The 14,543-nt window shown below is 48.0% G+C and overlaps 1 protein-coding gene across 1 annotated transcript in view; it reads left to right on the forward strand.

Moving 5' to 3' along the window:
* LCA5 (lebercilin LCA5) overlaps positions 1-14,543 on the forward strand; it is a 62,999-nt gene that overhangs the window by 14,069 nt on the left and 34,387 nt on the right. Inside the window, exons 3-4 of the mRNA XM_075340175.1 lie at positions 3,592-4,121; positions 5,858-5,995. Of these exons, the coding sequence (XP_075196290.1) occupies positions 3,592-4,121; positions 5,858-5,995 (668 nt within the window). The remainder of the gene's footprint in view (positions 1-3,591; positions 4,122-5,857; positions 5,996-14,543) is intronic.

Consider the following 14,543-nt stretch of genomic DNA (forward strand, 5'->3'; position numbering starts at 1 on the left):
GGATTCCATCCGGAACCGCCTGGTTTTCACGTGCTTGTTGAGCAGTTTTAGGTCCAGAACAGGACGGAAAGAGCCGTCCTTTTTTGGCACCACAAACAGATTGGAGTAAAAACCTTGACCTCGTTCCTGAAGAGGAACAGGGATCACCACTCCCTCTGCCCTTAGAGAGCACACCGCTTGCAGAAGAGCATCGGCTCGGTCGGGATGTGGGGAAGTTCTGAAGAACCGAGGCGGAGGACGAGAACTGAACTCTATCCGGTACCCGTGAGACAAAATGTCTGTTACCCACCGGTCTTTGACCTGTGGCAGCCAAATGCCGCAAAAGCGGGAGAGCCTGCCACCGACCGAGGATGCGGAGAGAGGAGGCCGAAAGTCATGAGGCAGCCGGCTTGGAAGCGGTCCCTCCGGCTGCTTTCTTTGGGCGTGAGTGAGTCCGCCAGGAATCTGAGCTCCTCTGCTCCTTCTGAGTCCTTTTGGACGAGGAGAATTGGGTCCTGCCCGAACCTCGAAAGGACCGAAACCTCGACTGTCCCTTCCACTGTTGAGGTTTGCTTGATCTGGGCTGGGGTAAGGAAGAGTCCTTACCCTTGGACTGTTTAATGATTTCCGCCAATTGCTCACCAAACAGCCTGTCTTGAGATAATGGCAAACTGGTTAAGCACTTTTTGGAAGCAGAATCTGCTTTCCATTCCTTTAACCATAAGGCTCTGCGTAAAACCACCGAGTTGGCGGACGCCATTGACGTACGGCTGGTAGAGTCCAAGACCGCATTGATAGCGTAAGTCGCAAACGCAGACATTTGCGAGGTCAAGGACGCCACTTGCGGCACTGATGGACGTATGATAGAGTCCACCTGCGCCAGACCAGCTGAAATAGCTTGGAGTGCCCACACGGCTGCGAATGCTGGAGCAAACGACGCGCCGATAGCTTCATAGACAGATTTCAACCAAAGGTCCATCTGTCTGTCATTGGCATCTTTAAGTGAAGCCCCATCTTCCACTGCAACTACCTAGTTCTGTCTCATCATCCAGAGAATCCTCTCGCTGAGACCCTGACCAGCGTGATGACGCCGAGGGTCTCTCCCAGCGAGCTCGCTTAGGCTGCCTGGGACTGTCGTCCGAGTCAGAGCCTTCAGCCTGTGATGCCTGGGACCCCCTTGGAGCACGGATTAGTTCCAGTTGAGGGGGACCGGGGAACATTGAATCAGCAGTGCCCATGGTCTGAGTGACCGGCCTGGACTGCAAGGTTTCTAGAATTTTTGTCATAGTCACAGACATCTTATCAGCAAAAACTGCAAACTCTGTCCCCGTCACCGGGGCAGGGTTCACAGGCGTCTCTGCCTGGGCCACTACTAGCGTAGACTCCGGCTGACGAAGTGGCACAGGGACCGAACATTGCACACAATGGGGGTCAGTGGAACCTGCCGGTAGATCAGCCCCACATGCGGTACAGGCAGCATAAGAAGCCCGTGCCTTGGCACCCTTGCTTTTTGCGGATGACATGCTGTTGTCTCCTCAGAGCAATATAGGGGTATAAGCCAAGAAGCGACCGTACAGTGCAATATATATAGGTACAAACAAAAGTACAGAAAACACACTGTGGCACTAGTGGGGTCAGCACCTAGGTGCTGCTTACCGCCCGCTTAACAGCGGGTGTGTGGTCGCCAGAATCCCCTGTCTGGGTCTCCCAGGGCTATGTCCGTTCTCCAGCTCAGACTGCGTGGAGGAATGGCTGCCGGCGTCCTGTGAAGAGGGGCGGGCCGTGGGCGTGCTGCAGACAAAGAGCGGGAAACTGGCGTCCCACTGTGCCCAGTGAGAGGGCTGGAGTATGTAAATAAGACTCCAGCCCTCGGCGCTGCCTATTGTACAGCGTCTCTCCCCTTCCCTGACTGATAGGGCTGGGGGCGGGAACGAAACGTAACTAGGCCGCAGAAGCCGGGGACTTGATTTATCAGCGCTGCCGTCGTAAAAGCACGGTCGGCGCGAAGTCCCCGGCGCACCACAAGTCTCAGCCGCGCCGCAGTCTCCATGGCGGCCGGCGCGGTAGTTCCCCACACATAAACTCACTCAGCTAAGCTGCAGTGAGTATAACCCAAGCGCGCAGCGCTACTGTCCCCGGCGCACTAGAACACCCAGCAACGCTGGAGTGTGTCTGTGCCTGTCTGTACGGGGACACAGAGTACCTGAATGTTGCAGGGCCTTGTCCCTGATGGTACCCAGCTCCGTATCCAGCAGGATCTCCGGGTCTGTGGATGGAGCCCGGCCTCAGAGTCTGGAGGCCGGTAAGATCCCACTTCACCAGAGCCCTCAGGGGGATGGGGAAGGAAAACAGCATGTGGGCTCCAGCCTCCGTACCCGCAATGGGTACCTCAACCTTAACAAACACCGCCAACAAGAGTGGGGTGAGAAGGGAGCATGCTGGGGGCCCTTTAGCATGGGCCCTCTTTTCTTCCATCCGATATAGTCAGCAGCTGCTGCTGACTAAACAGTGGAGCTATGCGTGGATGTCTGACCTCCTTCGCACAAAGCTTGAAAACTGAGCAGCCCGTGATCCCACGGGGGGTGTATAGCCAGAAGGGGAGGGGCCTTACACTTTTTAGTGTAATGCTTTGTGTGGCCTCCGGAGGCAGTAGCTATACACCCAATCGTCTGGGTCTCCCAATGGAGCGCCGAAGAAATTTATATTTTTATATATGCCATCACTTGTTAGGATCAGAATAATTGATAAGCAAAATGTTGCATGTTTACATTTTTCTCTGAGTTGCACAAAAATAATTGCGACTTTTTGCCCTTTTACGCTAGTTTCTTCCAGGCCCATCAACATGGGTGGGATGAGGGGGGGGGGGGGTGCTGCCACAACTGGTCTAATTTATGAGAATTGGGACTGTTCCTGAACACGTGCACCAAATGCTGTTTTAACGTGTTGTGGCAGATCATGAAAGGAAGACCGTATATTCTACTTTTGGATGAATTGGCAGGTGCCCTCTAAAGGGTACGTGCCCACTATCAGTGTTCACAGTGTTTTGGACGCAGGATGCTTCAGCTGTGTCCAAAACACTGCGATGTACAGTACAAGCACAGTAGATGGGATTTTTAGAAATCCTGTGTCCACTGTACTTGTTTTTTCTGCAGCAACACTGACCTGTGGTGCGGCTTTCTTAGCTGCAGCATGTCAATTGCTTGCTGCGGAGATGCAAGCGTCCTCCGCAGGGAAAATAGAAGAGAAAGCCCGGATCATGGGCACGGGCAGCTGCGGTCTTTAATGGAGGAGACTCGCAGCCCTACAGGTCAGGATCTGCCGCGTCCAGGACGAAGCGGGTCCTGATCGTGTGCACTTACCCCAATAGCCACTATCTAGTAATAGATTAGCTATTTTAATGTGCTCTGCAGGTGACTGCTGACTTCTATGGTCAATGTCAGCGCAAATTTTGCTGCCTGATTACCATGTGGCTATGTCAATTCATTTTCTGCCTTGTCTAGCACCTCCTACACGTTGCCTAGTGTGTCTATAGTCTCCCATTTAGCTAAGTGCAATGATATTATATAGAGAGACTGAGTCTATGACATTATCATTGTATTTTCGTTGTTTCAGGGTCCAAAAAAATAAACTCCAAATTGTCTTCAAGTAAAAAGACACTACGATGGGGATTTCGTTCACAAAGCCTAAACAAAGAGTCTCCCCCAAAAGACATAGATGTGGTCACGAAGAGAGTTCTTTCAGCTCGGCTTTTGAAAATAAATGAACTAAGAAATGAAGTAACGGAGCTTCAGATGAAATTAGAAGAGTGTCAGAAAGAAAACAAGGCTCTAAAGAGGCTGCAGTTCAGACAGGAAAAGGCCTTAAATAAATTTGAGGATACAGAAAATGAGGTCTCCCAGCTTATATTCCGGCACAATAATGAGATCCGGACAGTAAGAGAACGATTGCGCAAATCCCAGGAAAGGGAGAGGAATACAGAAAAGAGACTGAAGGAAACAGAAGAAGAGCTGTACCGGGCAAATGTTGCACTAAAGAAGTTAAAGCTGCTTTCTGAAAATAAGCACCTTGCTGAACGTGATGAGCTGTCAAAAAAAGTGGATCTTCTTGAAAGCAGACTGGATGATCGAGAAAGAAGAGTTAAGGTATTTATTGCTGCAGGATATCCAGGCACACACATCATGCATAGCCTGAAACGCATGAAACATGATGGGTGGGCGGGTTTCTCAGATGGCAGAGAAGGTATGCATGGTACCCTGAGCCACCGGACTGGTGCTTGTCGTGGGGGCACGGAGACAGTTTTTCCCTAGGAGACTTTTGAACTAGCTGGAATTCGTCAGCGAACAATAGGTTGTCTACCCATTATGTAGCCCTACTCTAAAGGCCCCGTCACACTAAGCAACATCGCTAGCAATATCGCTGCTAACGAACAACTTTTGTGACGTTGCTAGCGATGTTGCTGTGTGTGACATCCAGCAACAACCTGGCCCCTGCTGTGAGGTCGTTGGTTGTTGCTGAATGTCCTGGGCCACTTTTTAGTTGTTGCTGTCCTGCTGTGAAGCACAGATCGCTGTGTGTGACAGCGAGACAGCAACAACTAAATGTGCAGGCAGCAGGAGCCGGCTTCTGCAGAGGCTGGTAACCAATGTAAACATCGGGTAACCAAGAAGCCCTGTCCTTGGTTACCCGATATTTACCTTCGATACCAGCCTCTCTCACTGCCTGTGCTGCCGGCTCCTGCTCTGTGCACATGTAGCTAGCTGCAGGACACATCGGGTTAATTAATCTGATGTGTCCTGCAGCTAGGAGAGCAAGGAGCCAGCGCTAAGCATTGTGCGCTGCTCCCTGCTCTGTGCACATGTAGCTGCAGCACACATCAGGTAATTAACCCGATGTGTGCTGTAAGTAGGAGAGCAGGGAGCCAGCGCTAAGCAGTGTGCGCTGCTCCCTGCTCTGTGCACATTTAGCTGCAGCATACATCGGGTAATTAACCCGATGTGTGCTGTACTAGGAGAGCAGGGAGCAGCGCTCAGTGTGCGCTGCTCCCTGCTCTCTGCACGTGTAGCTCCGTGCAGTGGTAACCAAGGTAAATATCGGGTTGGTTACCGATATTTACCTTAGTTACCAAGCGCAGCATCTTCCACGCGGCGCTGGGGGCTGGTCACTGGTTGCTGGTGAGCTCACCAGCAACTCGTGTAGCCACGCTCCAGCGATCCCTGCCAGGTCAGGTTGCTGGTGGGATCGCTGGAGCGTCGCAGTGTGACAGCTCACCAGCAACCTCCTAGCAACTTACCAGCGATCCCTATCGTTGTTGGGATCGCTGGTAAGTTGCTTAGTGTGACGGTACCTTTAAAAGAAACTGCCCCTCAACCACAGTTGCTTACTAGAGCCCCTATTGTGCAGCACTGCATTTTTCCAGGACTAGTGACTCCGCATGTCATGTAAGCAGCATCTGCTTTTTGAGTCATCTCACACTGCTGTAGGATTATACCCCTATATGTAATGTATGACATGCCTTTCATCCATTGCTACGATGGTGCATAAATGATGCAGATGGAAAGAAGCAACAAAGTTTTGCATGCTGCGATTTTATATTTTTTTTCTTCCTTTTACCCTCTAACGTCCCCCGCCCCCATGGTTTTTAATAAATACCAGAAGCCAGGTAGCGCCTAAAATTCTTAATGGGGTCCCCTGCTTCTGATTGTAACATTAATTAAATGTGTTTGTTCCTCAAAAGTAAACAAACGTAATGCCTGCACGGAAGTGTGCCAACTCCTACAAGCATGTAGAACAGATGCTTGAGAAATGTAAAAAACCTGACCTTGTCCTGTCTGAAACACCAGCAATCCTGTTATTATTAACTGTTTCCTGTGTTTTACAGGAGCTGGAGAAGAACATTGAGCTGACGCAAACCAGCTTTCAGCGGCAGTTGACAGTTGAGAAAAAGAAAGCACATGATGTTCAAGAGGAAAACAAAGTGTTACAGGAAGAGCTTCAACGATTGACACAGAAATTAAGGGTACAAATCCTTTCATTAATGAATAATGGGTTTGAAGTCTGTCTATGAATTTGGTGTGCTGTAAATGGGGACCCCTACTTAATAACTACTAAAGAGTTAAGGCCCCCATACACAGATTAAGTGTTTGTGCACACGTAGGGTTCTGTCCCTGCAGAAATTTCTGCAGCGATTTGAACAGCACACGTGCTCTTCAAATCGCTGCAGAAAGAGTCCGTAATGAAGGGAAAAAAAAAAAGCCGATTCTATGCGCTCTGAGTGCAGCCCCTCCCATAGACAGAGTGGGGACTGCATGCAGAGCGCACGGAATAAGTGACATGTCACTTCTTAGAACGCGCGCTTCGGGCAGCAGCCGAAGCGCTGCGCTCTAATATGCCACGTGCGCACGTCTCCTGCATAATCTTCATAGATTGCTGGCGACGCAGGACGCATGCAGTTACGCTGCGGTGCAGATCGCAGCGTAACTGCATGAAAATACGCAATGTGCGCACATAGCCTAACGTTGGTTAAACTTGCCATTAGTGACAGACCCTGATTCCTGCGATCTGTCACTTTTTGACTGCAGTTTTTAGAACATCAGTATTCTCTGCTTTAGCTTTACCAGTTCTTTGAATGCTGACCTCTTTATTGGCCTGCCCATACCACTGATTGACAGCTTTCTGTGTACATTGTGCATTGTGAAAAAGCTAACAATCAGTGGTGGGGTTATAGACAACTCCTAACTATAGAGGACTACATAGCAGCAGGGTTACTATTCCTTAAGTGATAATTTCCTACAGATAAAATTGTTTCAAAGCTACAGTAAGCAGCCCAGTTAGTGACACATCAATGAAAGCAGAATCTCTGTATATTATGCTATTCTCAGATTAAGTGGCAAAAAACTAGTGGAAGATACCCTTGAAGACTGTTATTTTAACATGAATTTTACATAGTCTATGAAGCCTTTTCATTGTTAAAATCTTTAAGCTTAGCAATTAAAGGGAACCTGTCACCAGGTTTTTCCCTTATGAGCTGTAGCCATCATCAGTGAGCCCATATATACAGAATTCCAGAGTATAGAATATAAGAGCCCAGGCCGCTCTGTATAAAAAAAAAACCACTTTTATAATACTCACAGAGAAGGGGCGGTCTGGTCCGTTGGGTGTCGCTGCTCCCCAGTCCAGCGCCTCCTCTCTACGACAATCTCCGTTCTCCTTCTGAGACCTGTGTGAATGAAGCGTTCTACGTCATTCGCATTAATCGGCAGGCACACTTTAATCTGCCTTGCTGAGGGAAGATCAAAGTATTGTAGTGCGCATGCGCGGGTGGTCTTTAACCTTTCCACAAGCCTGTGCATTACAGTACTTCGATCTGCCGTCAGCAGGGCAGATCAAAGTGTGCCTGCGCAGGACTGCAATGCTGGCCTGGCCTGGATAGAACGACGGAGATCGCAGCAGAGAGGACCGGAGAGCAGCGACACCCATTGGACCGGACCACCACTCAGGTGAGTATTATACAAGTGATTTTTACGTTCTCCACAACGGCCTGGGCACTTTTTTATATACAGTATTTTAGAATGCTGTATATAAGAGATCACTGATGGTGGCCGCAGCTTATAGTCGCTAAATCTGGTGACAGGTTCCCTTTAAAGACTTAAAATCTAACACGCCACTTTGTCTTAACCCCTTCATGACCAATTACTTGTATTTAGATCATCGCCCTTGTCCCTGCCTTTGATATGGGCTCACATGCTGAGCTGCATCTTTCCTCTCATTTGATGACTGATTTAATTAGCCATCAAGTGCCTCTAGCAGATGCAGGTGAATAAAAGATCTACCCGTTGCTGTTAACCAGTTAAATGCCACTGTTAATCACTGACAGCGGCATTTACATGCACAGACAGGAAGCACGTCATTGATCCCACCCATCATGTGATTGTGGGGGCGCCGATGGGTTCTCATGACAACCAAGGGTCTGCTGAAGACCACTGTGCTTGACAATACTGCTCTGTATAACACAGGCAATCAGATGATCGCAGCTTCAGGACTCCTAAAAGGATTATTAAATAAAGTAATTAATAAGAAAAAGTTTAAATCACGCCCATTTTGCACCATTAAAAATAAAAACATGAAAAAAAAATACACATTTGTTATTGTCGCTTTCAAAAATGTCCAATCAAAAAATAAAATTAATCTAATCGGTAAGCTGCGTAACGAGAAAAAAAATCAAAACTCCAGAATTATGGGGAGTTTTGGTCGCTGCAACATTGCAATAAAAGGCAATCAAAACATCGTATCTACCCCAATATGGTATCAGTAAAATTGTCAGCTCGGGGTGCAAACAATAAATCGTCACACAGTCCCAGATTCAGAAAAATGAGACCGTGAGTGATTCTGATTGTGGTTTGGGTTGATATGTTTTGCCTTTTTTTTAATGAAAATGTAGAAAAATCTGCAATTTTCACAAACTAGATGGTCATAACAGAAAATAGTTAAAAAATATAAACATTTCCTATATATCTAACATATATTTTTCAGACTGTGTGTCACACCAGACTATAAGACGCACCTAAGTTTTAACAGAAGGAAATAGGGAAATGCCTCCCATTACAAGGCACATGTAAATAAATAAATAAAAAAATTATGTTCCCCATCCTTTTGCAACCCCCTTCTTCAGTGTGCAGTGTCCATTTTTTTTTTTTTTTTTTTTATGCCAGCAACTGACTTCAGCATGTAAGCAGCGCAGTGCATGATGTCAGTTCCATGCACTGCCAGTTACACGCCAATGTCAGCTGCCAGAATATTCCCAGGATTATGGGCATGGGGAGCAGTAAATATTCATTCTCTTTAATAGCGGACATAAATTATCACCCAGCCGCTGCAGGAAGCTGGCCACAGGGTGATGACGTGTGCCTACTATTAAAGAGAAAGTATATTCACTGCTCCCCAAGCCTATAATACCGCTCACCTCTCAACACCGTCTTTAGTGCAGAGAAGTGGGCGGGATTCTGGACATTGGGAGCAGTGAATATTCATTTTCTTTATTAGTGGGCACAATGATAGGAGCCGGCGCTGGGGCTTTTTCTGTGACCCAGCTTCTGCCTCTTGTGATGTCCCCCCCACCCCTCCCACCTTTCCCACAGCCAGGTACATAAGACACCTCTCCCTCTGTACTTTTTATATTTTTATAGTCCACAAAATTTGTGACTTTACGTGAGCATCATTTGTTCAAATGTCCTTTTATTTTGTCAGGATCTTTGAAGGTTAAAATTTTAGAAGAAATTTTTTTTTCTTTCTATAAAATGTCATATTTATTTTTGTTACAGACCTATTCAGTTTTGAAGTAGCTTTTAGGGGCCTATATATATCGCTATCTCTACTGCAGTGTATGAGACCTTTCAGCATCAAACTGACACAGCCTGTTAGACCGTACATATGGCAAGGCCAAGCAAGCTACCCTCTGGGTCCTTATTTGGCTTTAGGTTAGTGATTGTGGGTGCAAATAGCCATAAAGAAGGAGTCCAATTCCTCATTTAACCATGTAGATGCCACTGACTAGATTAATAGCAACATCTAAGGGGTTAAACAGCTCCAATTGGTTGTAAAACCAAAAACAGTGCAGCAGGGTGTCAGCTATCATATACTGCCAACACTTGCGTCATTTCCGCTCCGAATGGAGTGATATTGACTGATTCCTCAGTGCTGTAAAAAACAAACAACAAAATTGGCACTAACCCTCCACACAGCTTGATGGCCCCAGCACAACCCTCCACACAGCCTGATGGACCCCACACACACCTCCGCACAGCCCTTTAACCAGTATACTGTCCATCACCCAGTATGAAGGCCCCCCTACCTAACCCTCCAAATAGAATAGCCCAAAATGTACTCATTTTTTTTAAATTAAAAAAAAAAAAAATACTCAGCTCTGGACAGTGGGCACAATATAGTGACCTCATCTCGCCCGCTGCGCTGAGATGTCAGAGTCCAGATGCACAAGGAGAATGAAGGAGGAGGGATTGGACAGTTCCCTGCTCCATCTTTCATCTGTATGTGCATCCAGGATTCAGATACAGCTCAAGGAGGAATGCCGGGTGTGCCACACTCCCCTAGTGCGAGCCTCAGGATGTACTTTGTGGGTAGAATTAACAAGCTCTGCTCTCCCATCCCACCTATGAATTTTGCAACCCTAGCGTCTCCTTGATGTATATGCTGGAGCCCCAGCATCTCCTGTGATGTATATGCTGCAGCCTCAACATCTTCTATGTAATGTTAATGTCCAGTGTCTCCTTTGTGATGCATATGCTGCAGCCCCAGTGTCTTCTAGGTGATGTAAATAAATTAACCTCAGAGACTGCTGTACATGCATCAGACACTGTGTATCTTATGTGATGTATATACAGCAGACTGTGTATTCTATGTAATATATACACAACTTGGGTCTCCTATATGATGTATACTTCAGACCTCCCACTGCTTGAGTTCTGTAAACGTTATGTCAGCAGTGATGAATTTCCCACTGTGATGAGATATGTTGTGTAATATGCATCTGAGTTCAAAACGTATTGGTGTGAATTATTTTGAAAATTTATGACCAAGTCAACTGTGCTCCAGACAGACACAAATCTGGAAAAGCAGTTGAGTAGTATCCTCACTACCACCTAACATCACAGCCTCACCAAAGTGTTATGGCTAGAGCCACGTCTCAGGGGGAGACCAAATGTTTGACCAAATATAGCAGGATACATGTCAAGTTAATTTCGTATGGCCCCTTAATCATGTTATAGAAGCAAAAATTTTCCCCACCCCTGGCCTAGAGTATTGTAACAAACTATTGATTTACTGTTATTTGGCCATTTTTACAGTTTAATTGACAATCCTTTTTTCATTTCCTAGACTGATTTTTGACCTGCTCAGGGTATGTAGGTTAGAAATGCTCTTGCTCTTAATTTCGCTAGTAATTACCGCTTTCCTATATGAGATTAACCCCTAAACAACCACGGCAGTAAAATTACATCCCAGCGGTCATGGTGTTAAACCCACCCAGCTGCCGCGGGCACCTGGGGGCGATCCGCGCACATGTCAGCTGATTTTGTACAGCTGATGTGTGCCTAGCAGGCACGAGCAGATCCACGATCTGCCTGTACCTATTTACGTCTTAAATGGCGCTGTCAAAATGTGACAGCGCCATTATGGTCGCGGTTAAAGTTTACTCACCGCCCAACACCAGTAGTCACGTGACATGATCACGTGGATCCGATGGTTGTCATGGTAGCACAGGGTCATGTGATGACTCCTGTAGCTCACGTGACTCACTTCCTGTTTCACACGGCCGAGAGCTGTGTGAGACAGGAGATGAGCATATTTGGTGTTCACAGCTGTGTATCTGTGATCAGCAGATATGGAAGAGCACTCAGACTGCTGATCCTTATAGTCCCCTAGGGGGACTAGTAAAATAAAAAAAAAGCGAAAAAAAAAAAGTTTTGAAAAATTAAAGTTGAAATCACCCCCCTTTTTCGCCCTATTGAAAATGAAAGGGTTAAAAAAAATATCTACACACATTTGGTATCGCTGCATTCAGAAATGCCCGATCTATCAAAATATAAAATCAATTAATCTGATCAATAAATGGCATAGCGACAAAAAAAATCCAAATGCCAAAATTACGGGTTTTTTTTGGTTGCGGCAAATTTGATCAAAATGCCATAACAGGTGATCAAAATGTAGCATCTGCGCAAAAATGGTACCATGAAAAACGAATGCTTGAGGCACAAAAAAAATAAGCAGTCACTGAGCCATAGATCCCGAAAAATGAGAACGCTACGGGTCGCGGAAAATGGCGCAAAACGTGCGCCACTTTTTTTAGACAAACTTCAGATTTTTTTTTAACCCCTTAGATAAAGAAGGGAATTTTGTTACTTACCGTAAATTCCTTTTCTTCTAGCTCTTATTGGGAGACCCAGACGATTGGGGTATAGCTACTGCCCTCTGGAGGCCACACAAAGCACTACATTAAAAGTGCAAGGCCCCTCCCCCTCTGGCTATACCCCCCCCGTGGTATCACGGGTTCTCCAGTTTTAGTGCCAAAGCAAGAAGGAGGAAGCCAATAACTGGTTTAAACAAATTAACTCCGAATAACATCGGAGAACTGAAAAACCGTTCAACATGAACAACATGTGTACCCGCAAACAACAAAAAAACATCCCGAAGGACAACAGGGCGGGTGCTGGGTCTCCCAATAAGAGCTAGAAGAAAAGGAATTTACGGTAAGTAACAAAATTCCCTTCTTCTTCAGCGCTCTATTGGGAGACCCAGACGATTGGGACGTCCAAAAGCTGTCCCTGGGTGGGTAAATAAATACCTCATGTTAGAGCTGCAAAACAGCCCTCCCCTACGGGGGTGTCACTGCCGCCTGCAGGACTCTTCTACCTAAGCTGGCATCCGCCGAAGCATAGGTATGCACCTGATAATGCTTGGTGAAAGTGTGCAGACTGGACCAGGTAGCTGCCTGGCACACCTGTTGAGCCGAAGCCTGGTGACGTAATGCCCAGGACGCACCCACGGCTCTGGTGGAGTGGGCTTTTAGCCCTGAAGGAACCGGAAGCCCCGCAGAACGGTAGGCCTCTAGAATTGGTTCTTTGATCCATCGAGCCAGGGTGGCTTTAGAAGCCTGCAACCCCTTGCGCGGACCAGCGACAAGGACGAAAAGTGCATCGGCACGGCGTATGGGCGCCGTGCGGGAAATGTAGATTCTGAGTGCTCTCACCAGATCTAGCAAACGTAAGGCCTTTTCATACCGGTGAACCGGATGAGGGCAAAAAGAAGGCAAGGATATATCCTGATTAAGATGAAAAGAGGATACGACCTTAGGAAGAAACTCCGGAATGGGGCGCAGCACAACCTTGTCCTGGTGGAACACCAGGAAGGGAGCCTTAGATGACAGAGCTGCCAGCTCAGACACTCGCCGAAGCGATGTGATCGCAACAAGAAACGCCACTTTCTGCGACAGCCGAGAAAAGGAAACTTCCTTCAGAGGCTCGAAGGGCGGCTTCTGGAGAGCCACTAGTACCCTGTTCAGATCCCATGGATCTAACGGTCGCTTGTACGGGGGCACAATATGACAGACCCCCTGCAGGAACGTGCGCACCTTAGGAAGACGTGCTAGACGCTTCTGAAAAAACACGGATAGTGCCGAAACTTGCCCTTTAAGGGAGCTGAGCGACAAGCCCTTTTCTAACCCCGATTGCAGGAAGGAAAGAAACTTGGGCAATGCAAATGGCCAGGGAGACACTCCCTGAGCAGAGCACCAGGACAAGAAAATCTTCCACGTTCTGTGGTAGATCTTAGCCGAATTCGACTTTCTAGCTTGTCTCATTGTGGCAACGACTCCCTGAGATAATCCAGCAGATGCTAGGATCCAGGACTCAATGGCCACACAGTCAGGTTCAGGGCCGCAGAATTCTGATGGAAAAACGGCCCTTGGGACAGTAAGTCTGGTCGGTCTGGCAGTGACCACGGTCGACCGATCGTGAGATGCCACAGATCCGGATACCACGACCTCCTCGGCCAGTCTGGAGCGACGAGTATGACGCGGCTGCACTCGGATCTGATCTTGCGTAGCACTCTGGGCAAGAGCGCCAGAGGCGGAAACACGTATGGGAGCTGAAACTGCGACCAATCTTGAACCAAGGCGTCTGCCGCCAGAGCTCTTTGATCGCGCGACCTCGCCATGAATGCCGGGACCTTGTTGTTGTGCCGGGATGCCATTAGGTCGACGTCCGGCACTCCCCAGCGTCGACAGATTTCCTGAAACACGTCCGGGTGAAGGGACCATTCCCCTGCGTCCATGCCCTGGCGACTGAGGAAGTCTGCTTCCCAGTTTTCTACGCCTGGGATGTGAACCGCGGATATGGTGGATGCTCTGTCCTCCACCCACATTAGAATGCGCCGGACTTCTTGGAAGGCTTGCCGACTGCGCGTCCCTCCTTGGTGGTTGATGTATGCCACCGCTGTGGAGTTGTCCGATTGGATTCGGATCTGTTTTCCTTCCAGCCACTGTTGGAAGGCCAGTAGAGCCAGATACACTGCTCTGATCTCCAGAACATTGATCTGAAGGGTGGACTCCTGCGGAGTCCACGTCCCCTGAGCCCTGTGGTGGAGAAATACTGCTCCCCACCCTGACAGACTCGCATCTGTCGTGACTACTGCCCAGGATGGGGGCAGGAAGGATCTTCCCTGAGACAATGAGGTGGGAAGGAGCCACCATTGTAGAGAGTCTTTGGCCGTCTGGGAAAGCGAGACTTTCCTGTCCAGGGACGTTGACTTCCCGTCCCATTGGCGGAGAATGTCCCATTGAAGTGGGCGCAGATGAAACTGCGCAAAGGGAACTGCTTCCATGGCTGCCACCATCTTCCCTAGGAAATGCATGAGGCGCCGCAAGGGATGCAACTGGCCCTGCAGAAGAGATTGCACCCCTGTCTGTAGTGACCGCTGCTTGTCCAGCGGAAGCTTCACTATCGCTGCTAGAGTATGAAACTCCATGCCAAGATACGTTAGTGACTGAGTCGGTGATA

The sequence above is a fragment of the Anomaloglossus baeobatrachus genome, chromosome 3 (genome assembly GCF_048569485.1).
Source record: "Anomaloglossus baeobatrachus isolate aAnoBae1 chromosome 3, aAnoBae1.hap1, whole genome shotgun sequence".
Lineage (NCBI taxonomy): Eukaryota > Metazoa > Chordata > Amphibia > Anura > Aromobatidae > Anomaloglossus > Anomaloglossus baeobatrachus.